The following is a 26,974-nucleotide window of genomic DNA, read 5'->3' on the forward strand; positions in this document are numbered from 1 at the left end:
GAAACTCAAACTGTGTACTTTATAGAGCAAAGATAAAGATACATAACCAACAGTTCAGGCTTGAGCCCCTCATCAAGGGATGAGCAAAATGATGGGCAGGGGTGAGGAGCTCAGTCCCACAGGCAGGAGTTAATAGGTGGATAAGGGAGGGGAGGGCACCAGCAAATAGAGGGAGGAGGTGGCTCTGTGAATGGAGTTGGAGGAAAGGAGACAGAGGGATATGGAATTGAGGGAGAATGGGGAGTGGTCCAGCAGAAGCCAGAGAAGTTCATGTCAATGCCACCTGGTAGTTTAAAAATTCTTCTGAAAGTTTTCCTGTGAAGCACACCCATTAGCTTTACTGGATTGTCAGAGCTCTTTCCAATAGAGAGGAGTTCCTCAGTGGAAGATCAATGATTGAAACATCTCACCCTGGCTGAATGTCAAATGTAGTTCGATGTGTACAATTGTAGGCGTTATATATGGGAGAGGATAAAAAGATCTAATGTCTTGGTGTACTGATTACCGAGCATGCTTGGTCAGTGGGAGGGGGGTTTCTAAAGTTCACTAAATTTGGGCCCCGAGTTCCTTCTCTTGCTCTTGTGTGGTAGAAAAGCATATGTAGCTATTTGAAATAACATGATGTGTTACAGAGACTATTTTGGATTTTAGCCTCGACTTGGCATGAGGTAAAATGTCAAATTAGGACTGGTCTCTTGCTCAGTGAGAGTATCAGTAAAGAAAGGTCATATATTTCCACTGCCTCATAATAATCTAATGTGAAATGGACCATGTTGAGTAGCATGGTTTGTGTTACGTTATTACAGCGCCAATGGCCCGGGTTTATATCTGACACTGTCTGTAAGGAATTTGTACATTCTCTCACTGTCTGCGTGGGTTTCCTCCGAGACCTTCAATTTCCTCCCAGCCTTCAAAAACAAATGGGGATTGTAGGTCAATTGGGGTATTTGGGGAGCATGGGGTTGTGGGCTGGAAGGCCCGTTATTGTGCTGTATGACTAGACTTTAAAAAAAAAATTAAATTTAACATGGACGTCACAGTTAGCATGACAATTAGTGCAATGCTATTGCAGCACCAACAACCTGGGTTTGTATTCACTCCTGTCTGTAAGGAGTTTGTATGTTCTCACTGTGACCGCGTGGATTTCTGGCGGGTGCTCCAGTTTCCTCCTGTGTTCCAAAGATGTACAGGATTAGAAGGTTAATTGGGCCACATGGGTGTATTTGGGTGGCAGGGGCCTGTGGGTCTGAAGCGCCTGTTAATATGGAAAGACTCATTCTAGTCCAGAGCTTTAAGTCTTCAAATTGCTACCAAATCTGATCCTACCTGAGGATTACTAACAAACTCTGCTGTGGTCTCTCAAAACCGCCAGCAATTTAAGTACTTGTGGTGATGAAGAGAATTTAATTTTTTTTTTATTTACAACATGGTAGAAACCAATACCGACCTTTGAGATCCATGCTGCCCAATTACCCCCAATTAATATCTGACCCCATATGTTTTGGAAACTGGAGGGCCTGGGGATAACCAACACAGGTCACAGAGAGAAAGTGCAAACTACGAACAGTGGCGGATTCAAACCCAGGAGGCTGACACCCCCTTTGCTACGCTCACCGTGCCGCCCAATCATTCCTTCGCAGAACCTCCACCAGCTCCCTCCTCACTCAAATAGACCACACACTCACATACTCACATTCACTCATCCACTCGTTCTCGCACAGTCATATCCTCATTCATATTGATGCGCACACACATATTCTCGTTCTCACATGCGTACGCACTCTCACTCGCTCCTTCACAGGTAATTTTTTTATATCCAATGGTGGGTGCTTGGAATGCATTGCTGGGATTGGTGGCGGAGACTGGGACAATAGGGACATTTAAAAGACTCTTAGATAGGCATATGGATGCTTGAAAAATAGAGGGTTATGGGTGTGAGGTAGGAAAAGATTAAATTGTTGAGGAAATGGCACAACGTTCTGAGCTGAAGGGCCTGTACTGTGCTGTAATGTTCTATGTAACCTACTTTTGAACAGTTCTTAAAAAAAAATGTTTTCTTCCATTCCAAACATCAACAGCAGGCTAATATATCTGGTGGCTATATTCAGAAGACTGAGACAACATCGGTGGTCCCAACCACAACCACAGACCCCTTTCAAACTGTTAGCGTTATTTAACAAAGCTAATGCAGACAGTTATTATTATCTTTGGCTATTTCTGTAAAGATGTAGCTGGCTTAAAGGGATGGGGAGCAGGATGCAGAAACCCCTTCAGGCGCAGTTTGATGCAGCTTCACACATTCCTTGTAGAAAGTTTCATTGCCCGAGATCTTACTTTTTCCTTGGAATCTTTTCTTCTTTAATCATAGCTTGAAACTCTGGAAGGGGGTAAAATAAGAGAACTCTCTGAGACTCCACTTATAATTTATTAATATTAAAAAAATGTATACATATACTATACTTGTCTGTATGTGTGTTATGCCTGTACGTGTGTTTGCACTGTGGACTGTGTTTTGTATTGCTACAATCGGATGACAAATAATAGTTCAAATGTGCTTCCATGTTTTTTGCTTATGCCACTTCAAAAGATAAATAGCTGAACAATTCGAAGAGAGATGGTAACAAACGGTGCTGAAAGTAGCCAGCAGGTCAGGAAGTGGCCATGGAGAAAGAAACTGAGAGGCTGTTTTGTGTTAATGATTAATACTGAGAAAATGAAAGATCAATGGACTTCAAGTTGCAGAGGCTAGAGTGGAATGCAACTGATAGGGCAGAGACTGAATGAAGTTAGAGGTGATGGTGTGCTAATTAATGGCAGGGCAACTGCACTGATGTCGCAAGGGTTCCGGAGATTGAAATCCGTAGCTTCCTGCAAGTGGTTAAGCAAGTAGATAAGGTGTTAAAGAAGGTATATGGCATTTGAGTATCGACCCTGGTGTCCACAGACTTTCTTGCTTGACTTTATTGTTTAGAACATTGGGTATAAGGGTAAGGAAGTCCTGTTGCAGCTATACAAAACTTTAATGAGGCTGCTCCTGGAGTATTGTGTCAATTCCAGTTGCCCTATTACAGGAACGATGTAGAGGGTTTGGAAAGGGTTCAGAAGATGTTTACCAGGATACTGCCTAATTTAGAGGGGGGGGGGTGTTTTCTTTCTCTGGAGTGTCAGAGGCTGAGGGGAGACCTGATGGAAGTTTATCAAATTATGAGAGGCATTTTCTCTCGGGAAAATTGTCACACACTAGAGGATGTATTCAGTGTGAGAAGGGGAAAGTTTAAAGGAGATGTGTAGGGGAGGTTTTTTTTATATATACACAGTGTCTGGAATGGACCCCCAGGGATAGTGGTGGAAATGGATATGATGGCAGCACATTCTAGACAGACACATGAATAAGGAAGAATAGAGGGATGTGGATCACGTGCAAGTTGCTGAGAGAGCCATATATGCTCATGTAATAGTTGAGTTTTTTGGACCAATTTTTCAGGTCAAATGGAGGGGGGGGGGGTCGAATTTTACACATGTTATGCTTTTGAGGGGCTAAAATTCACACAAAGATCCAAAAATTCTTTATATACTCGTGTAATAGTCGAAGTTTGGGGGACCAATTTTTTGGGTCAAATTTGGAGGGCATCGGGAGCTCTGGTGGGTGGGCTTCCAGGGCAAGGATCTGCAATTGGGATATTGAGAGCTTCGATGGGTGGGCAGCCAAGGGGTCAGGTACTTGGATGGGCAGGCGGTCAGGGCAAGGATCCGCGGTCAAGATGTTGGGAGCTCTGGTGGGTGGGTGGTCGGGGGCAAAAATAAGTGGATCAACATTTGTATAGGTCATATGGAAAACACGTGATTTAGTACAGATATTGTGGGTCTTGGGTCCTGTTCCTATGCTGTACTGCTCTCTGTTCCATGTTTTACTTGCAGCTGAGCTGACTGGAAGAGGTGTAAGGGTAAAGAAAATTGAGGAGAGAGGGAAAAACCACTGGACTTGTAAACATTCAGACACTGGAAATCCTGAAATTAAAATAGAAAATGTTGAAAGTTATTAGTAGTATCTGTGGAGAGAATAAAAACTGAGTTAATCTTACATGTTAATAATCTTTCATAAGGACAGGCCAATTTTGGTACAAGCTGCAATTGTGGCCCCAATAACAGTGTCCTTGTCAGCAGCTTTGACAAAAGTGCTGTGATTGGTCCCAGTGAACTTGGGTGCTGAAAGTTCAGAAGTTATGTTTGGAGTTGCTGTCTCTTTTGTGTGTGTGTTTGTGTGTTGGTCTCTTGGTCCCTGTCTCTTTCAAACCAGAACCATAGAATATTACTGCACAGAAAAGGGCCTTTTGGCTCATCTAGTCTGTGCCAAACAATTATTCTGCTTATACCAGTGGTTCTCAACCTTTTCCCATTCACATATCACCTTAAGAGATCCCTTACTAACCATAGAGCACCTATGTTGTAGGATGCCATAGGTGCTCTGTGGTTAGTAAGGGATTTATTAAGGTGGTATGTGAGTGGAAAAAGGTGAGGACTACTGGCCTAGACCAATGACCTGCATCCAGACTGTATCTCTCCATACCCCTCCCATCATTGTACCTATCCAAATTTATCTCAAATGTTGAAATAAAACTGTTTCCACCACTTCAGCTGGCAGCTCGTTCCACACTCTCACCACCCTCTGATTAAAAAAGTTCCCCCTAATCAGAAGCTATTCTTCTCGCCAGTAGGATTACCCAAAAGGAGACTCAGTTGAGTGTATCTGGTCAGTACGTGGACTCTTCAGCACTAATCCTCTGTTGTGCTATCAACTGAGATTGTTGCGTTCCCAAGCTAATGCACGAGAAATACGGAAGGTTTGGCTGCCCGGATATGGTGCTCGTGTGTGGCCATTCTCCAACACTGGTGTAGGTGGTATCAACAGTCTACAAGGGGCAAATAGAGCCTTTACTTGGAACAACAAAGAGAGAGCTGGAGCAACTTAACAGGTTAGGCGACATATATAGAAGGCAATCGACAGTTTGGGCCGAAAACACTGTCAGGAATAGGAAGAAATGGGTAGATGGCCAAGTAAAAAGATGGATTGGGGGTGGAGCACAGGCTGAAAGGTTTTGGGTGAATAGAAATGAAAGAGATGATGGGGGGAGGGACAAAGGACTAAGAATGATGCTCTTTGATCGGAGGAAGGAAGGGGGTGGGGACTAGAGAAAGGAAGGTGTGGGAGGCGGGCATGTGGTCAGAAAGAGAAGAGGGAGCTGTCTGGAGTTGGAACGGTCGATATCGATGCCAACTGGTTTGAGACTGCCCATGGTGTTTATTTCTGTCTTGGCTTGTATGTTTCTTTGCAGAGAGGAAAGTCAGGAAGGAAACTAGATAAAGACTTCTGGAGGGAAGTCCAAAGTCAGGTTGATGAGACCCCCACAGGTTGGGCCAGCACAGGGAGGACATACCTGTACCTGCTGGTGTTTGGCCCTGAGCTCTGGTGCTGTCTACATGGTGCTTCCCAGAGATGTGCAGACTGGGAGGTATGTTGCCCCTAATATGTTAGTGGGTGGTTGAATCTGGGGGAGGTTGATAGAAGGCTGGGGAAAATTAATTACAGGGACATTTAAAGGGGGAACAGAATTTCTTTGTGAACCAGCATAAAATCAATGGACTAAAAACACCTACTTCTATCTCACAAGGCAATATGCATTTATTTGGACCCAATCGTGGAGATTAAGAGAGATATTCCAAAGTTTGGGCAATGCAGGGTTCTGCCCAGACATCCCCTGGAGGACACAATCCTGTCTACCTAGAATTTCGACAAGGCCTTCATTGTTCTGTTCACCTGGGCTAGCTCACATTGTTTGCAAGCTGTAAAAAAAACAACCCTACCTTTAAAGTCAATTCTTCCATCATTATCTGTGTCTCCTGCTTGGAGTATTGCATCTGCTTCCTCATCTGACAGAGGAGCAATGTGAACATGGGTGGGGATTGTGGAGAGGATATACCTGCAGCACAAGATGGATTAAACAGTGGCATTAATTACTCATCACAATGCAAAAGGCAATGAGAGCCAAATTGTTGGTGCAGGGACCGTGTTTGCAGCTAAAACTTAAAATGTAATTTGTGTGGTAATAATACAGCAAAGACTGAGGTAGATAAGGCTACCGGCCACCATCCTGTTGACTTTCTACAGGAGCTCTATCAGGAGCGTCCTGGCCGACTGCATCATGGTTGCTGTAGAGCTTTGGATCGGAGGTCAATCAACAGGACCATAAGAGTGGCAGAGAGAATCACTGGAGTCTCCCTTCCACCCCTGCCCCCTCCCACATAGATGTGATATACTTGGATTGTTATCTGAAGAGGGCTCACATCTTCCGGTTACTTCCATCGGAAAAGAGATACAGGAGTATCAGAGCCAGAACCACCAGGCTGAGAAACAGCTTCTTCCCATGGGCAGTAAGAATGCTGAATGACCATTGAACTGCTCCAAGGCTCTACTATTATTTGTCAATATTTATGTATTTTTATATGTGCTACTTGTAATATATAAATTGTTTGTACATGTGCGCGCTATGTCATTTTATGTGTTTCCATGTTTTCACACCGAGGATCGAAGAACGCTGTCTCATCCAATTGTACTTATACAGTGTATGATAGAAAAATAACGCTGCATGGTTAATGTAGCAGTTAGCGCAACACTGATACAGTGCTAGTGACCCAGGTTCATACCCGGCATTGTCTGGAGGGAGTTTGTATGTTCTCCCCATGACTGCATGGGTTTCCTCTGGGTGTTCCAGTTTCCTCCCATTGTTCAAAAATTTACTGAGGTCAATTGGATCTAATTGGGTGGAACATGCCCATGTTGCATGTCTAAATTTATTCAAGTTTTTTCACTTATACCCTCTGGACACCTTTAGAATTGGTTGTAAAACACGCAACATGTCAGTCATTCTCTGAACACCAAGCCCAAACATAGAAGCACCAGCAATCAATTGAACGATTATATTCGTGGAGTTAGCTAAGGGATGTACTTCTCAGACCTGGAGGACCCTTTTGGAGTCAAGGATCCACTGGGGTGTGTGAGAGGTGCAGGTAGAATTGTAATATTTAAAAGTTTTGGACAGGTATATAGTTAGAAAAGGTTTAGAGCAGTGGTACTCAACCTTTTTTCCCTACTCACATACCCATTTCAGTAATCCCTTACTAACCACAGAGCACCTGTGGCATCCTATGTTATAGGTGCTCTGTGGTTAGTAAGAGATTACAAGGTGATAAGTGAGTGTGGGGGGGGGGGGGAGTTGAGAACCACTGATTTAGAGGGATATGGGCTGAACATGTGCACATGCCTTAGGGAAGGCATCCTAGACAACAGCTAATCTGATACTTCTCACCCATTTTCCTGTACTTCCCCGTAATTCTTGGTACCCTTCCTGATCAGAAATCGATCTACCTCAGCTTTGAGTTCTCTCAAGGCCTCTGCCCATACCAAGGAATTCCAAAGACTCAGTCCTCTAAGAATCCTATTTTGAAGCCACACGCTTTGAATCTGGGCTCTCCCAATTCAGAGTGTCTGTCCACAAGAATACTAGTCAGTCAGTAAGATCATCTTCCCTTCCTCTAAACAATGAGTGGAGCATCCATCATTTTGACAGATGTGTGGAGGAAAGTGTGCTGACTGGCTGCATCATGGCCTGGTATGGGGACATCAAATCCCCTGAACATAAAGCCCTGAAAAAGGTAATGGACACAGACCAGGACATCACAGGCAAAACTCCTCCAACCATCAAGAATAACTACAGGAACATTGCTTTCGGAGAGCAGCAGCAATCATCAAGGATCCACACCACCCAGCACATGCTCTCTTCTCGCTGCTACCATCAGGAAAGAGGTTTAGGTGCCACAAGACTCGCACCACCAGCTTCAGGAACAGTTGCTTCCCCTCCACCATCAGTCTCTTCAACAACAAACTCAATCAGGGACTCATTTAAGGACTCTTACTTTTCACTTTGGTTTTTTTTTCCTCTCTGCATTGCAGTCAGTTTGTTTAAAATGTCTGTATTTGTTTACATATGTACATTGAGCACAATTTGTTTTGCACTACCAATGATGTGATGTCATGGATGTACTGAAAATAAATCTGAAATCTGTCCTCACAGAGCAACCTCTTTATACCTGGGATTCTTTGAACTGCCTCCAATAAAATAACATCTTCCCATGAGATATCCTTCTGGAACCTGTCTGTCTGCCTAAGGGCTCAGGCCCGATTTGTCGGTAATATATCTTTACCTGCTATGGACCCTGTGAGACCGGCTGAGTTCCTCCAGCATTTCTGTGGGTTTTTACTACAATCACAGCATCTGCAGACCTCCATGTTTCAGCCCAAGATGATGTTTCAGGTTGGTTATCCTGTTTCTCCCTGCAATAGTTGCTGCCATTTCCTGCTGAGTATTTCTGCTACGTACAATAATGTGCCTCAAAATAACTTTATTATTCACAGCATTGTGTGGATTGTGGAGGGCCATGTGGCCTCTCCAGCTGGAACCTAGTCAGGTCACCTCACATACCAATCAAGGGTTAGGTCTGCCCACCTGTGAGGCAGATACCTCGTTGGCTCTTGAAGCTGATGTGTGATTGGTCCTTCAGGTGCGAATGAATGGTTAGATCTGCCCACAGACGAGGCTGATGCACGATTTGTCATCACAGATGATGTGGACAGGCCCTGGATTGAAAAAGCAGCACATGGAGTTTCTCTGGCTCTCTCTGTTCTTGCTGCTGCATGGAGACCAACACTGAACTTCCAGGCTGCAGGCGACGGGTAGCTCCGGAGGGCCGAATGCGATGGGACCCTCCTGGATCCTAAGTCGTGGGCAATGCTGGAGACCAGGTTCATTTGATATACTTGTTATTTGTAATGAATTTGCTGTTTATTAGTGTACTAGAGATTGAGAGAGATAGAAAGGGGAGGTGGGTATTGGGTATTTAATCCTTGCATTCCCATTCGGAAGTTGAGAATGTTTAGCAGTGATTTACTTACACCCGAAACGTAGTTATTTGGGTATTATGTTAGTCTGTGAGTGCGTACCCTTTTGTGAGTTCCCCTGCATGTAAAAACCACCCTTTGTTGATAACACGTGTCTAGCCTTGATTTTCTTTGAACCCGTCGAACCTATTCTGAAAGCAACAAGCATCTGCAAATATTTTGCTTTTGGTCTGCACCGCACAGGTTTGAGGTTTAGCAGTGTGAGAAAAAAATCGTGAGGACTTTACTTTATTTCATTCCACTCGATGTAACCGCTTTTGTCCTTATCCAGCATTTCAAATGCTTTCTGGATTGCCTCTTCCCGTTGCTCTGACTTCTTGAAGATCGCCATGTACTCAAAGAATTTGTGGTAATTAAATGGACCTGGAGGAATGAAAAAGGGTGTGAAACGAAGATCAAAGAACACCTCCCAAACACCCTCTATGCAAGTCCAATTCTTTGTGTTCGGTATCTGAGGAGAGAAGAACGTGCAGGCCACACTGATTCAGAAGTAAGGGGATTCAACTGAGGCACAATTTGTAAATCTGTATTTGTGATACGCAGATTTTCTACTTTAAATTTGGTAACAGATCATGGAGAAAGGTTTGTGTTAATGCTACCTGATATTTCTGCCATCTTCAACTTGATATTTTGTTTATGGCTCTTTGGCCTCACACAGGGAAATGGAGAAATAAAGTCAATTTTACTTTGGAGAGAGGCTGGCAAAGAAAACGTCCGAGTTGCTAATTTGGTGGTAAGATGCTGATGAAGTCAATTGTTTGGTTGGTGAATGAGTGTAGTGAGGGAGTGAGAAACACAAAAGCTACGGAATGCATAAATGTAGGAACGGAGAAGCCAATCAGGCAGTGTTTATAGTGTTCATGGAACAAGAACTGTGTAGCTATCACAGGTACCTCAATCCACAAGATCATAGGAGTGGCAAAGAGGATTACTGGAGTCTCCGTCCCTACCCCATCGAGGTGATCCACCAGGATCGTTGACTGAAGAGGGCGCGCAAAACCATTGAGGACCCTTCCACCCTGTACACATCATCTTTCAGCTGCTCCCGTTGGAAAAGAGATACAGGAGGATCAGAGCCAGCACCACCGGCTGAGAATCAGCTTCTTCCCACGGGCAGTGAGAACGCTCACACTAACCACCTGAGAATCCCATATTTACAAACCTTTATTTATTTATTAGGAATACTAGTCCTGTACATGTATTGTTTGTCAGTATGTGTGTTATGTCTTGTTGTGCATCTGTGTGTTTTACGAGGACTAGAGAATGCTGTTTCAGGTTGCTGTACATGTATTGTTTGTCAGTATGTGTGTTATGTCTCGTTGTGCATCTGTGTGTTTTACGAGGACTAGAGAACGCTGTTTCAGGTTGCACATGCGATCAGATGACAATAAACATGACTTGTAGTTTGTGTCCATGATATTATAGTTCAACTGACACACACTGGATGGTTAAGGTATGTGCAACTGCAGAATTTTTGTTTCCTTATATATTGGATATTTGTAAGGTGGATAAGTATCCATGCCATAAAGTTGAAGATCCATGTTCCCCTGGGAGTATTAACCTTTTAATGCCATCATTCCAGATGTTAAGATTGATGGTAACAAAGCATTTCATTTCCCATCAATCAACAATTAACCCCCATTGCAAAGCAGAGGCTGATAGTCCTACCCTTGAGTCTCAGTTCACTGGGCATGAGAGCAATGTCACTGTCCGTTAGACTGGAGCCCATAGCATGGGCAACCTGCTTCATCTGGTCAGTGTAATTTGAAGGATCCATCCTCTCTGATTTGAGCTGCTAAAGGAGAAACGAAAGACATCAGTTCCGAACAGCTTCCATGGAAGATAGCACGACTCTACGAAATAAGAGGCCACCTGGCCTGTCCCGCCATTGGGCAAAGAATTCCACTCTCTGGAAGAAGCAGTTCCTCCTTATCCAAATCTTAAGGCCATGTCCCCCAGTTATAGTCTCACCTACCAGTGGAATCATGCCTCTATCATCTATCCCTTTCATCAGTTTAAATGTTTCTAAACAAACCCTTTTCATTGATTCCAATGATCACAGTTCCAAAAAACTTTTTTTATTTTAAATTTTTAAAAATTTTTCACACTATGAACCATATTGACCAAAATACACATAAAAATTTCCCTCTTGAATATACACAGTGTCATTTTCTCCCCTTTTCCTCCCTTCCCTCCCACCTTCCCACCCTCTCCCCACCCACTCAACGTTCAACATATACGATACATTAAACCCATTAAACAATGTCATCACACAATGAAAATAAACAGTTCCATACAACTTGATCTCTCCTCATAGGCTAACCTGCTTATCTCTGGAATCAACCTGGCGAACCCACCCTGCATCGGCTCCAAGGACAAAGTAATAGAATGTTCATGACCAGTACTGACTAGGAAGGAATTAATCAAATGTACTAACATGTTTTGTTTTGGTTAAAAAAAAGCAGTAAAATTAAATTAAGAAACTGATTTGTCAGTGAAATTAGAATCATATGACAGAGGAGCAGAAATAGGCTATTCAGCCCATCGCGTCTGCCCTGCTGATCCATTTTCCCACTTAGCCCCTCTACCTGGCCTTCTCCCCATAACCTTTAATGCCCTGGCATTTAGGATAGATATGAGAATATGCACGGAATGGAGGAATATGTATCAGGGGCAAGCAGCAAAGTTTTGGTTTAATTAGGGCATCATGTTCAGGTCAGACTTTGTGGGTTGAAGGACCTGTTCCTGGGGTATTCCGTTCTATGTATGTTTTAAATATTATTTTTATTGTTGCATTCATTATTAAAAGTCCAATGTCAATCATATGTTTGGGCAGGGGCTGGGTGTTCATGTCACTGGCTGTGAAAGCCATTCCGTGAGTGCGTCCAACCCATTACACTGGCAGAGGCCCTGACTCTTGTTGATGACCTGTCACAAGAAGTTCTCACCCTGAACCTCACTGGATGAAGGAAATCACAATCTTTGGGTTAGCCAAAGTGTTTGAAACTGTCTGTATTCAAATTAAAAACGAGTAAATTATGAAGAGCAACATGAAAACTGCAGATGCAGGAATGATGAGTGAGTGAAGGGGAGTGGCTGGACCAAGCAGCATCCATTGAGAGAAATAGTTAGTCAATGTTGGGGGTCAGACCTTTTATTGAGACTAAAGTGGGAAGGGGAAATATCGTAGAAAAAGTGGGAATGGGGGGAAGGGAGGAGGGGCCAAGAGGTGATATTGTCCTGGACAGAGGTAGGTGGGTGGATGGGTGAGGGAAATGGAGAGTCTGGGAGGGGGGCAGGTGGAGAGATAGTGGGGGTAGGGTTAGGTGATGTAAAGAATTTGTGTTAATCTTTCAAGTCAAAATCCTTAGATGTAAAACATCTATTTCTTAGAAAAATAAATTATCGAGTTAAAAATATTTCTAGTGGGGGAATTGTGGGCAGGATACAGGGTCACACACAGGTCACAACCCACTTGCAGAAACACCATTGCAATAAGAGAAAGAGTTCAGTTGGAGTCGTAGCATCTGGAAAACAGAACCATAATGGAACTGAAGTGGATCTTAATTATTCAAGAACAATAGTGTGTTTGCTTTTGCTGAAGGAGGCCATCTGTTTAAACAAAAGCAGGTTTTTGCTTGTGGTCATCAGACTTTCTGGCATCAGAAACCACTTAACTTTCTTGGAACAGAAATGAGGTTGTCATGGATATGGAGTGGTTTTGAAGAAAGGGAGAAGGTTTTGCAGAAATTAAACTGAAACTGTGATGGTGTCACATCACAAGATGTCAGAGAACTATGTACTGAAGGCAGAGAGATATTTTTGTATGGGAAGACTGAGGAGGGGGAGAGGCAGGTGGGGAAGAGAGAGAGAGAGATGAGGAGGAGACCACTTTTATTTTGGGGGGGTGGGAAGGTGAGAGAGTGAGAACAGGGTTGAACAAGAAAATCTGCAAGTGTTGGGGTCAAGTACAATACAGAACTCTGTTGGAGAAACTCAACAGGTCATGCAGCATCCATAGAAAATAGAGAGTCACCAACAGCCCTTCATCAGGAATCAGGAAAAAACAAGTATGCCTGAATAAAAAGAAGGGGGTGGAGAGGGGTCCAGGAAGGAGCACAGGCTATAATAGGTAATTAGAGGGAGGGTAAAAGAGAAAGAAACTGAGAACGATGAAGAAGGGTCTGACAGGAGATTGAAGGAAAAGGCCTGGGGAGCTGGAATAAAGGAGGCAGGGGGATTAGGAAAGAGAGAGACCAAGGAAGGAATTAACGGAAATTGGAGGTTAACATTAATGCCGTTAGGCTGGAGACTGCCGACAAGCAATATACTATAAGGTGTTGTTCCTTCGATTTGCAGCTGGCCTCAATTTGTCCGTACACGAGGTCATTGGCAAACATGTCAGTGAGGTAATTAAAATGGTTATGTGACCAGCTGAGATTCTTCATTACATTTGTGTATTGCAAAATAAGAACAGGAGCAGGTAAAGAAGATGGGAACAAGGGAACCAGATAAAGGTTGAGGTTACCTAAAACTCGAATGTTCATGTCATTGAGTTAAAGGCTGTACAGGAAGAATATGATGTGTTGTTCCTCAGCAAATAACTTGCGTTAGAATTTGTATGACCATTGATCAGATCGAGATAGAGGGACTACTCTAGAAACAGTTAATCGATTTCTGAAGCGAGTTGTGGATGGAATTTGTGAGTGGTTCAGTGAGTTGTGAACTCCAACACCAGATCATTAGACGATGAGTACTGGCTATTTATATCTAATCACAAGAACTTCTCCTCAATTATAAAGCCCTTGAAGGTCAAATACTGTCAAGCCATTGGCCAGCACTCCACTAATTCTTTCAACAGCTGCCATCTAATGTTTTGCAAGGAATGGGAGGACATAGGGTACTATCAATATTTGGTGTTCTTTCTCAAAAAACACATTTAACATTGAGCTATTTACCTCTAATGTTGTACCTCTTGTCAATCTGACGAGAGTTTGGTAATACAATTTTGAAACTTTACAGTTTGAAACCTGTGATTGATGGAATTTTTATTGCTTATTTATTTTTGGCCTTTCATTTCCTCTTATCTATTATTAGGTGATGATCAATACGCTAATTCAGGAAATTTTTGAACCTTAAATGATTGAGAAGATTAATAGATCTCAATAGGGGTGGCACAGTTAGCATAATGGATAGGACAGCGCCTTTACGGTGCCAGTGATCGGGACGGTGCCTGTGTTTGTGTGGGTTTTCCATGGGTGCTCTGGTTTCCTCCCACCATTCAAAAAGTACTGGGGTGTAGGTTAATTGGGCGTAAATTTGGTGGCACAGACTCATGGACCAAAATGGCCTGTTGCTGTGCTTCATGTCTAAATTTTAAAGAAATTTAAAATTTAATTTGTAAATGATGAATTGCTAATATCTTTTCATAGCAATCATCTCAACAAGTTTATTTTTCCATCCAAAGCTACTGTTCTCCATAACAGAACATTTAAATCAACTACAGGTAGTCCTCGACTTCCAACCTAAGCAAATTATGTCTAACCGCACATACGACCAAAATGTTTTAAAAATTCCTTTATTAAAACTACTGTACAAGTTCATTTCCCTCTTCCTATTCCCTGTGCCAGTCCGAGGTCCCCGTTCCCAGCGGCAGCCTGACATCCCTGTTTCCACCGGCAGCCCGATGTCCCCATTCCCTGACTGGCGACCAATCCTTCCGTCCCCATCACAGTTGTAAGTTGGGGACGACCTGTAATTGATATAGATATATAATTTTAATTTAGAGACACAGCACGGTTACGGGCCCTTCCAGCCCATGACCCTATGCCACTCAAGTATCCCAGTACATTTTGGAGGTTGGGAGGAAACCAGAGCACCCAGGGAAATCTCATTCAAGTCACGGAGAGAATGTTGAAACCCCTTACAGTCAGCACCAGATTGGAACCTGGGTTGCTGCCGCTGTAATACTCTCATGCTAACTGATCTTGCTGGATTTAATCACAATTCAAGCTTCCCAGTAAGAATATCATAGTTTAATTTCTTTTATTACATTCTTCTGATGCAGCTGATGGACTAACCTGCAGTATATTATCTAGGTTCGATAAAGATTGGTGCATTTGTGATTCTTTTTAATTATGTTTAAAATGAGGACTGGGGAAGACAAATTCTTGAATCTGGGTAAGTTTGGATAATTGAACTTGAATAAATAGCACGTTAAACTATTGATGGTTTGTGTTCTTATCTCACAGACGGCTTTCAGCATGAGTCAAAGATGAGCCACTTCTTGAATGGGCATTTGACAAAAAATGTGATTGAAATGTTAGGAGCTTCTTATAGGGGAAAGAGAGGTTTAGTGAAGGAGTTCCAGGGTTCTACTGCTGAAGGCATGGCTGCCATTGGTGGAGCTTTGAAATTTTGGAATGGGCATGAGGCTAGATTTATGGTAGGACTTCGAGCCATAGAACATCATAGCAGAGAAACAGACCCCTTCTAGTCAATGCTGAGCCATTTTTCTGCCTAGTCCCACTGACCTGCACCCATTTCATAGCCCTCCATACCTCTCTTATCCATGTACCCATCCAATTTCTTATTAAATGTTAAAATGGAGCCCATGTTCACCACTTCAGCTGGCAGCTTGTTCCACACTCCAACCACTCTCTGTGTGAAGAAGTTCCCCCTAAACATTTTCCCCTTTCACCCTTAACCTATGTCCTCTGGTTTGTATCTCACCTACCCTCAGTGGAAAAAGCCAACCTATATTTTGACTGTACCCCTCATAATTTTAAAGACTTCTATCAAATTACAGTACACAAAAGTCATGTAGACACTCAACAGGTCATGCAGTATCCGTAGGCCTGAGCCTGAAACATTGACTGCCTTTTGAGTCATTGCATTTAAACAGTATTTGGATGTGCCCTTGAAGAGATGTCACTACCAGCATGACAACCCTTGAAGGTTCAGACTGGTTGGCGCATTTTTGACTGGCACAGATCGAAAGCCTAAATGGCCCCCAATAAAATTCACTTCCTCATCCCTCCCTTGCTGACATGTCTGTCCATGGATCTTGCATTGCCAGACTGAGACCATCCACAAATTGGAGGAACAACACCTGATCTCCAGACTGCGAACCCTCCAACCGGAGGGCATTAACATCGACTTCTCTGGTTTCTGTTAAACACCCCTCCCCTTTCTTTTTCCCTCTGCCACCTTTTCGCAAGGTTTGTGCCTGTTGTCTCTCTCTCTCTCCTCTTTGTCCCTCTGTCTTCCTTCACACAGCCAAATTCAATTCTCACCTCTCCTCTTATCATATCCAATTAATACATTTTGTTGATCTGGACTCCTCCCCAGCTAGTGTTCAGTCTTTATTCAGATGCCTTTCTGTTCTTTGCTTATTCTTTGAAGAAGGACTCAGGCCCATAAAATCGGAAATATATCTTTACCTCTTATGGACGCTGTAGGACCAGCTGAGTTCCTCAAGCATTTCTATGTTCTTTTACTACAATCACAGCATCTGCAAACTTTTGTGTTTCACCTCCAAGAAATGTCATCAACTTTCAAAGAACGGAAATCTTTTCAGATCACTGTAGGTGGAATGATTTTGTGAGTTCTGGGAGAGTGGGGTTCTGATAAGATAACATTTGAGTTCCTCTCTAATGAGCCACAAGACCTTTCCATTTCTGGGTTGCCATTACTAGGATTAGCTCTTCATTCTGGTTTCACTCACTTCATTTAATTCCCCACGTCCAGGCTTCTGGGTTCTAGTCCAGAATAAAAATAACTTGCGCTCGTGTACTCAAAGGACTGTCTCGTTCAGTGCTTCTCAATTTTTTTTGGTCTAAGGCCCACCTAACATGCCATGGCATGTGATTGAGCAATATTTTCAAGTCAAAGGCAGCTCTGTAAGAAATACACCTTCATCTAATTTAAAGTTTTTAATCTAACATTTTTAAAGACCCACATGGGAACACAACATGGCCTGCTGGTTGAAAACCACTGGTCTAGTTGAAACAGAAACTTTTCTGTCCTTTTAATGGTGAAGATTGAAACAAAAATTGATTCAGGGAAATTCAGAGGGAATTTGGCTATGGGATCAAGATGAAGAAGACTTGGTGAGCCAAATTTGAAGGCAAAATAGATTTCAGGTACTGCAATCTGGACTAACAAACAGAATGGTGGAAGAATTCAGTGGATCAGCCCTGTGCAGGGTATCAACCCAAAAACATCAACACAATCGTTTGCCTCCACAGATGCTGCCTGACCCACCAAGTTCTTGTGTTCTGATGGTTGAACCAAATATGATCCCCATGTGCAATGGAAATAAGGCAGCGCCAGTCTCCACGGGGTGATGTAGTGTGTTTTCCATTCATTCAGGTGAATCAAGCAGAATTTGTTATGATGGACATGTCAAGAAATTCATTGATTCTGAACAACGCTTATTATTGATAATTATTTCTTTTTCTATCTTGCATTTGTCTTACTTTATCATTTTTTTCATGTTGTAGCTGGTGTATTGTACGTATCTGTTTGGCGCAGCAAGTAAGAATTTTGCTCCATCTGTACATTGAACTCAGGTATTTGATGGTAAACTCACATTGAACATGGCAAACAGAGAAGAAAGCAGGAGGGAGCCTTCTCAATGTGGCTGGATAGCATCCTGCTGCACTTTCATCGAGCCCATCTTATTGTGGAATTATGAGGTAACAAGAAATTGATGACTGAAATTACTTGTAGATGAATATAACCCTTTAAAGCCTCTGCATTGCAGTAAATTGAAGGAAGTATTGGAGTCTGCACCTGATTAGAGTGTCATCGAGCCTGCAGGAAAAAATGGCGGTGCTGCCAGAGCAGCATGGCTCTCCCTCTACTGCTATCAATTCAGCACTCACCCGTATATCCTCTATGACCCGCACATCTGCCTTGGCCCCCTCCGTCCACAAGCGTAACTAGGACAGGATTCCTCTTGTCCTCACCTACCATCCCAACAGCCACTGCATCCAACGCATCCTCCTCTGCCATTTCCCCACTAAATCCTACCACTAGACACACCATTTCCACCACTAAATCCCACCTCTTGACATATTTCCGCCTCCTCCTCTCTCTGCCTTCCGCAGGAACTGCTCCCTTCATGGCTCCCTTGTCCATTCCTCCGTCCCCACCAATCGTCTCCTTAGGACCTCTCCCTGTGACTATAGAAGATGCTCCACTTGTGCCTACACCTCCTCCCTCACTGCCATTCAGGGCCCCAAACAGTCCTTCCGTGAAGCAGCATTTCACTTGTGACTCTGCAGGGGTCATCAACTGCATCTGGTCCTCCTGCTGTGGTCTCCCCTACATCGGAGAGACTGGACGCAGACTGGGACCTCACTTTGTTGAGCACCTTGGCTCTGTCCACTGCAATGGCGTGGATCTCCCAGTGGCACCTATTTCAATTCCCCATCCCATCCCCTTGCTGACATGGTCTCATGCACTGCCAGACTGAGACCACCCATAAATTGTTGGAACAACACCTCGTCTTCTGATTGGGCACCCTCCAACCGGATGGCATTAATATCGACTTCTCTGGCTTTCATTAAACACCCCCTTCCCCTTTCCCTATCTGTCTCTCCATTCTGTCTCCTTTCGCAATATAATGATAAATTTCACCTTACCCCTTATCATAGCCAATAAACACCTTGTGTTGATCTGGATTCCTCGCCCCCCCCCCCCCCCCCCACCATTTGTTTGAATTTTGAGACTGAGATTTCTGGCTATTTCTGCTTATTCTTTGAAGAAGGGCTCAAGCCCAAAATGTTGGCAACATTTCTTTGTCTCCTATAGAAGCTGAAAAGACTGCCTGAGCTTCTCCAGCATTTCTGTGTGTTTTTACTACAATCACAGCATCTGCAGACTTTCATGTGGCATTCTACTGTAACGGCAGCATGGCTGCTGGGGGAGACAGCACTGCACTAAAGGGTCCAACTGCCCAGTCCGAATGACAGCAGGTTTGTACAGGTGTTAAATGGCCAGTTAGAGGAGCTGATGGTGCTTTTAAACTAAAATCCTGCATCCGTGGATCTGCGTTGCAGAATCTGGGGAGCTGCGGACTGGCGTAGGGCACCAGAAACAGGGGGAAGGAGAAGCAGATGGTGACTCGAGGATGGTGACCATGGAGGCAGATCAGCGAGGGACTCTGCAGTTGAAGGACCCAAACAAGCTGTGGGCGACTTGCGGTTGAAGGACTTGCACATAGGAACCAGGCATTGGAGCTGGGATTCGAGAGGGTGCTGAGGGTGAGAAAGGAACATGAAGGGCCTTGAGCACTGATGGCTTCCTGATTATGTCAGAGGTTTGGACCTGGAGCTCGGGATGCCAATGGATGGAACAGGAGTCCTTGCAGCTGGAGAGGCTGCGGGGGAGCTGGAGGCGAATCCACAGACACTCAGTGACTCTTTTACTTCTCTTTCTCTTGTCTTTCATTTCTCTTGCAATGCTCTTTGTCTGCTTCACAGCAGGCAGAAGGCTATTTTGTGTCATAGAACATTACAGCACAGTACAGGCCCTTCAGCCCTCGATGTTGTGCTGACCCATGTATTCCTACCAAAAAGTACTAAACCTTTCCTACCTCACAACTCTCTATTTTCCTTTCATTCCTGTACCTGTCTGAGTCTCTTAAATGCCCTAATGTTTCTGTCTCCACCAACATCCCTGTACTATTACATGACAATAAAGGAATCCTGAATCTTGAGGAGGTTCAGCTCCTTGGGTTCAATCAAAAGCATGCATTTGTTCTGCAGGTCAGCCTGATCGAGATACAACCCAATGGTCTTTTCCTCTGCTGGATGGTCGGAGATGATGCAATGTATGGACAAGGTTGAGTGGGTTGTGGGGGGAGAGGGATGGTTGCAGCAACGTGAGAACCAACACAGACTTTTCTTCATGATGGGCGAGAGGATTTAAGGTGCTGGTGGTCAAATGGGGTTTAGATGGAGAGGACAGAAGGAAGCTATTCTCAAGTGAGAGGGCCAAGGGGGCTTAAATTTAAATTTAGACATACAGCACATAACAGGCCCTTTCAAGCCACAAGTCCGTGCCACCCAATTAACCTACACCCCCAGTATGTTTCAAGCAGCGGCAGGAAACCGGAGCACCTGGAGGAAACCCATCAGACACGGGGATTACAGACAGCACAGGATTCGAACCCCGGTCCCATTCACTGGTGCTGTAAAGGTGCTGTGCCAAACACTATGCCGTGGGTAAATGTGAGCAATTTGTTTTTATGAATACATTTTTGACTTGGAACTGACTGTCGTGAAGGCACTGGAAAAATGATCAAGCCAAGGCTTTAAAAGAGAATTTTATCTCACTTGAAGAGGAACGATAGGTGGGGAGTTTAGTACAATGTTCTGAACCCTTTTCTTTCCACATCCCTCACTGTCCACAGAATACCTATAGCACTTAGTAAGGGATCGCTAAACCACTGGTTTTGGGAGTGCAGAATGAGATTCAAGATTCAATTTATTCTCATGTCATAGAAACTGTCATGTTAACGAAATTGCTTATGTCTGCTGTAAGGCAGACGGATTCACCATCAGCAGAAATTGCCTGAAGTGACTCTACGAGTCAGAGAGGGAAGCAAAGGAGAGTTTCCCCCAGAATCATGGCGTGTCTGTGGATTTATCTCCAGCACTCCCTCTGCCCCTGCAGCCACACAGAGTCCAGTCCAAACTATTAACAACCCGAGCTATAGGTCCGAACCTCCAATTCGATTAGGAACCCTTCAGTGCCCTCAGCACCCTCTTGCATCCTGGTGCGATACCTGGTACTCCTTCAGCGAGTCTTGAGTCAGTCTCCAGCAGTCCACTGTCTGGTGTGAGTCCCTTGACTCCAATCTCCAGACCGAGAAGCTTGCTCCAGCATGGACTCAATGGGAAAAATGGCCTCCTGCCACCTGTCCCCTCCCTCCCTCCCACACCCCCCACAAATAAGAATTCTCTGACTCCATAATCTCTTTTCAGCATGCTCTCTGGGACATGGGACATCAATGTCTGGGTTGGAAGAGAGGGAAAGAACACCTTGGGGATTGAATAGAGGTTGGGTGCCAGAATACATTCGAATACTTTAACATAACACTAAGGATCCAGACTCGACAAGCAAAGGGAACAGAAAGTTTTGCATATATGGGTGAGTTGAGCGTTATCAGCTGCACCAGAAATGGGAAATATTGATCTGAGCACTCTCACGTCAGCAGAGCTTACCTGCTGCAACAACCTATTAGCGCAATGTCTTTAATGTAACAACCTGGCCCAACACAAACTTCGCCGTGTGTTGTCAGACAAAATGCAGTGGTCAGGATGGACATCATGGGCAAAAGGGCCTGCTTCTGTTCTCTATAGCTCTAAGACTGCCTACAGTTTGAATCTGAATTACACAAGGCGGCAGAGTTAGTGGAGCACTTAGCACAACACTGACAGCACCAGTGACCTGGGTTCGAATCTACTGCTATCTGTAGGGAGTTTGCATCTGCGTGGATTTCCTTTGATTGCTCCGGTTTCCTTTTCCATTCCAAACATGTACAGGGTGAATAGGTTAATTGACCACATAGGTGTATTTGGGTGGCGTGGGCTCATGGGCCAGAAGGGACTGTTGGCGTGCTGTATCCCTAAATTAGAATTAAGGCGATGATAGATTTCTAAATGGCCAGCACAATCGGGATAACACTCAGTGCCAGCAATCAGGACCAAGATGAGAATCCTGCATTGACTGTAAGGAGTTTGTTCTCCCCTTGTCTGTGGGTTTTCTCTGGGGGCTCCGGTTTCCTCCCACCATTCAAAACGTACTGGGGTGAAGGTTAATTGGGTGTAAATTGGGCAGCACAGACTTGTGGGCCGAAATGGCCTGTTGCGGCACTGTATGTCTAAATTTTAATTTAAAGCATGAACGTCTGTGTCCTTGACCAAAACGAAAAGTCTATTCTGCTGAGGCAAGGTGGGAGCAAGGTAAATATAACCATTCAGAATGGAGCTGATTGGGTAATTTACCTGTCAATCAACCTGACATTCACCTTCTGACAATCATTAAACTTGAGTAAATATATTAGCAGAGCTCTGAAGTGAAGGCGGAGAGGAGGAATTAGGTGAATTGTTTGCTCTGTACTTGCATCTTTTAATTGGATCATTGATAATGTGAGAGGTTGGTTAATAATGAATTATGTTTTTATTGAGCAGGAGGTTAGTTGAATGTTTCCAATGCAGAAGTTCATTCTTGACTTAGGCGCACAATGATCATCAATCTCTTGCTGCATTCAACTTGCTTTGTCAGCAAGAAGCTGGTTAATCACAAGGGAATATTCTCTGGAAACGATAGAGTTTATGTTAAAAATACATCTGTGGCTGCCGAGATAAGACAAAGAAAACAGTAAACAAATAGAAAGATTCTTGTTGAAAGCCATCCCCTTAACAGGTTTTCTCAGTGGAAATGAATGTGATGGGCCGGAGTGTACTTGAACCAGCCAAAGCAATAATCTTCTCCAGATGTAGAGGCTAAAGCATCAGAAGGTCCACATCTGTAGCTTAGTGACAGGAAGGACATCATTAAATTGGAAGGGGTGCAGAGGAGGTATATCAGGATGTTTAATTTTTAAAAAAATTTAGACGTACAGTACGTTAACAGGCCCTTTCGGACCATGGGCCCATGCCGCCCAATTACACCCAATTGACCTATGACTCCCTGGTATGATTTTGAAGGGTGGGAGGAAACCAGAGCTCCCAGAGGAAACCCACACCGACATGGGGAGAACAAACTCCTTAGACAGCACTGCATCAGTGTTGTCGGGATGGGAGGGCTCAAGGTAGGGGGAGAGGTTGGAGCGCAGGAGGCTGAGGTGGGATGGTATAGAGATTTTACAGTGAAGGACATAGATAAGGTGAATGCTCTCGGTCTTTCCCCAGGGTAGGTGATTCTGTAACTGGAAGGCAGAGGTTTCCTGTGATTTTGATCTGAATTTTGAAGGAAAAATGTTGCTGTGATTGGGGTGGGGAGGGATTGGATTATGAGAAGAAACTGGATAGGTTGGGACCTTTCTCCCTGGAGTGGAGGAGGCTGAGAGGGGATTTTTTAGAATTTTATAAAATCATGAAGGGCATAGATAGTCACAGACTTTTTCCCAGAGTTAAGATGAGAGGGTTGAACGTTTTTGAAGAAGGGTTCCTTCTTCACACTGAGGGCGCTGGGTTTATGGAATGAGCCGATAGAGGAAGTGTAACATTTAGACGGGTACCCAGTGAATTCCACAGATTCACCACCCTCTGGGAAAAGCAGTTCCTCCTCATCTGCATCCTAAATCTGCTACTGAATCTTGAGGCTAAGCCCCCCACCAAAGGAAACAACTTACCTACTTCAATTTTATCCAGGCTTTTTATATGTTTCTATGAGATCCCATCTCAATCTTTTAAACTCCAGTGAGTATAGTTCCAGACGCCTGTCCTCTTAGGGCCAGCCCTCTTGGAATCAGCCTGGTGAATACACTTGAACTTGAATGGGAGGTGAAATATGTCAACCACCTGATATATTCAGATGGGTGACCACAGCACAACCTCACTTTAACTTGGCCCAGTCATTTTTCTTCCCATTTATTTAGTGTTTAACTTCATTCTTTTGATAACTTGAACTTGTAGCAAAGATTCCAAACTCATCAAACTTTGGAGATCTTCAAAACAAAAACAGACAGAAGCCCAGGTAGCAATTTTATAAATCACTCATTGGAAACTACTTATAAAATTGACCCAGAGGAGGTGGGTTAATTTATTGATGACATGAAAGTGGGTGGAAAACAAGTTGAGATGAGCATTTTGGGTGGTGGCTGCTGGAATGCATTGCCGGGGGAGGTGGTGGAGGCTGGGACAATAGGGGTGTAAGAAAGATAGAGGGTAATGGGTGTAAGGTGGAGAAAATTAGATTGTTGTGGAATACAGGTGCTCTCCTACTTACAATGGTCTGATTTATGATTTATGAGCACAACCCCATCATAAGTTGAGGAGCACCTGTATGTTTACATAGCTCAGCACAACATCCTGCACTGAAGGGCTTGCACTAGACTGTAATGTTCTTTGTTTTTTTTTGAAACTCTGCAATGGGATAGAGATGGATTTTGCAAAAACATGACAAATGGATATTCATGATGGAAAGAGTGATGTCATACATTTCAGAAAGAGGATTCAAAAGGTGGATCATTATCTAAATGGAAAAAGGCTGCGGATGAGTGAAGTTCAGGGAATCTTGTGCACGAATGCTGTAACGTTAGCGTGCACATCCAACTAGTAGGCACAGAAGACAAACCTATTATTGCATAGGGTTTGAAGCTTAAAAACCAGGAGGATTTATTACAGATGCTGGCAAGGCCATACCTGGAGTTTTGTACACAGTTTTGAGGTGGTTTGCTTAGCTACAGAGCATATTGTGGTATTGGAAGTTAGTCCAAGGAATTCACCAGGCTAATTTCTGGGATGAATGTTATCTCTTATCAAGAGACGAGGATCTGTATTCCACAGAATTTAGGGATGATCTTATTGAAACGTACAAAGTCATAATTGGGCAAGGCAGGGGAGATTTACTTACTGGTAGGAGAATCTTGAATAAGTGAGCATTGTTTCAAGATAAGGGGTCAGTCATTCAAAATGGAGAAGAAAAATGTATGTAGAAATTTTTTCTCTCAGTGGCTGGTGAATCTCAGGAATTCTCTGTCTGAGAGAGATTTATGTTTTGAAAAATGTAGACACAGCACAGTAACAGACCCTTTCGGCCCACAAACCCATGCCACCCATTTGACCTACACCCATGGTACATTATTAAGAATGGGAGGAAATTAGAGGACACAGAGGAAATCCATGCAGATACGATGAGAATGTACAAACTCTTTGCAGATGGTGCAGAATTTGAACGCCGGTCCCAATCGCTGGCGTGGGATTCAAACATCGGTCCCAATTGTTGACACTGAACAGCGTTGCACTATCCGCTAGGCTAACTGTACCATGAAAGTTGTGGAGTCCATCTCATTAGATATATAAAAAGTGGAGGGAGGATGATTAGAGGAAAGGAGGACACTGGAGATCTGGAATAGAGAAGGAGTTGAGGCCTTGAGTAGATCAACAATGAGGGGCCAGGAGCTGTTTCCTGCTTCTCCTTGTGATCTTGTGACAACATTGTAACATTACTGATCCCACTCAATTTCAGCCTCTACATTGAAATCAACGAAAGGCAACATCCCAGGGCTTCTCACTGACCTTGGGATCAAGGGCTCCCTCTACCTTCTACACTCCAACTGAGAAATATGAAGGCCATGGAGAAATGGTTTTAAGAAGTTTGTGAACTCTAGAACAAAACCATGTATCTCTCAAGCTAGCTGCGCATGTTGATAGGTTAGATAAGAAGGCCTATGGGATGCTGGGCTTCATCAGTTTGGGGGTGAGTTCAAGAGTCGAGAGGTCCTTTGGGAACTCTATGAATCTCTGGTGAGACTACATTTGGAGTATTGTGTTCAGTTCTGGTCGCTTCATTATAGGAAGGATCTGGAAGCTATGGAGAGGGTGCAGAGGGAATTTACCATCTTATGAGGCAAGGTTAGCAGAGCTGGGACTTTTCTCTTTAGAGCGAAGAAGGATGAGATACGACTTAATAGAGGTCTACAAAATTCTGAAAGGCATAGATAAGGTAACCAGTCAGTGCCTTTTTCCCAGGGTGGGAGTCGCAAACACCAGAGGATATCTGTACAAAGTGAAAGGAGGGAAGTTTAGGGGAAACATCAGGGGTATGTTTTTTCACAGAGAGATTGTGGGTGCCTGGAATCTGTTGCCAGGGGTGATGATGGAGGCTGAAACATTGGGGCCATTTAAGAGACTCTTAGACAGACACATTGATGAAAGAAATACGAGGATTATGAAGTAGGAAGAGCTTTTTTTGGTAGGAATATATAGGTCGGCACAACATCGAGGGCTGAAGGGTCCGTTCTGTGCTGTGGTGCTCTATGTTAAAATGAGACTGCCAGAGTTAGTGGAATCTGTAATTTAACCTGCATCAGGGCCGCCTATTTTAGGACTAATTTACCTCCACGATGGATTTTTGTTACGTTCAGCTGCCAGCATTTCCTAATGTTGCACTCTTGGGGCAGTTAGATTTACCAATGTCGACTTTGCTGATTCAGAATACATGTTCGAGGTCTGAGCCAACTGAAATACTTCACTATTCCCAAAAGAATAGCACTACTTAAACACTACAAACGAAGTTAACAGTTGTATTTGTTTATGATTAGATCTTTCACTCTGGATTTAGTTCACAGTATTTTAAAATCAGAAATATTGAGACTATTTTAATTGCCTTTGTAAATATGATTTAAGGAAAAAGGAGGGTTTGGTTTCTTATTCGGTTCCCTGTATCTTTCTCCCAGTAACACAATTCTACTTTTGACTGATATATTTGATCATTCATTATTGTAACCACATAATTAAGAATGAATTGAACTCCACAAAGATTAAACGTAATGGTACTCAGTTAATAAGCACTGAACCCAGATATTGTTTGCACAATCACTAATACTTCAGTGCAAATATCTGTTTGCCTTGTTTAACATGATTGTGGCCCATTTAATAAATCTGGATTAATTACCAGCTCAATTGATGCAAGTAGAAATTAATGTAATTACCTTCAAAGATGCACTAAAAACAACAGCAACTGGAAATTAAACTTACAATGTACTAAATTGTGTGGTTTTAGAGGCAGTTTTTAATTCTGATACTGAATATATTTCAATCTGTGTGCAAGAATTATTTAACGCATGAACTTTCTTCAACACAATATTCTAAATATTGCTATCCTGATTGTGAAATATAAATGTTAAGAGTGAACTCACCCAGGCAAATGTTCCTGAATCCTTGTGTCCAGACTCTCCGCTATCTCATGGTCTGTGTCTGGGTTTGTTATTCTTTGGGT

General features: G+C 43.5%; 1 protein-coding gene across 3 annotated transcripts; it reads right to left on the bottom strand.

The window, feature by feature from the left end:
- On the bottom strand, positions 1–26,971 carry LOC138759470 (parvalbumin-like EF-hand-containing protein). 3 transcript variants are annotated; one of them, XM_069929946.1, is made up of 6 exons: positions 26,895–26,943; positions 16,456–16,596; positions 10,682–10,808; positions 9,241–9,376; positions 5,863–5,978; positions 1–2,377 (listed from the first exon to the last, which is right to left on the bottom strand). In XM_069929946.1, the coding sequence occupies exons 3-6, from the start codon at positions 10,788–10,790 to the stop codon at positions 2,331–2,333; spliced, it is 408 nt and encodes a 135-aa protein (XP_069786047.1). In that variant the 5' UTR covers positions 10,791–10,808; positions 16,456–16,596; positions 26,895–26,943; the 3' UTR covers positions 1–2,330. The 3 variants fall into 3 exon arrangements, with proteins under 3 accessions (XP_069786047.1, XP_069786046.1, XP_069786048.1); XM_069929945.1 differs by lacking the exon at positions 16,456–16,596 and having other exon boundaries at positions 26,895–26,971; XM_069929947.1 differs by lacking the exon at positions 16,456–16,596 and having other exon boundaries at positions 10,682–10,805; positions 26,895–26,963.
- Between the last annotated feature and the right edge of the window lie 3 nt (positions 26,972–26,974).

This window comes from Narcine bancroftii, chromosome 3 (assembly GCF_036971445.1).
Source record: "Narcine bancroftii isolate sNarBan1 chromosome 3, sNarBan1.hap1, whole genome shotgun sequence".
Classification (NCBI taxonomy): Eukaryota; Metazoa; Chordata; class Chondrichthyes; order Torpediniformes; family Narcinidae; genus Narcine; species Narcine bancroftii.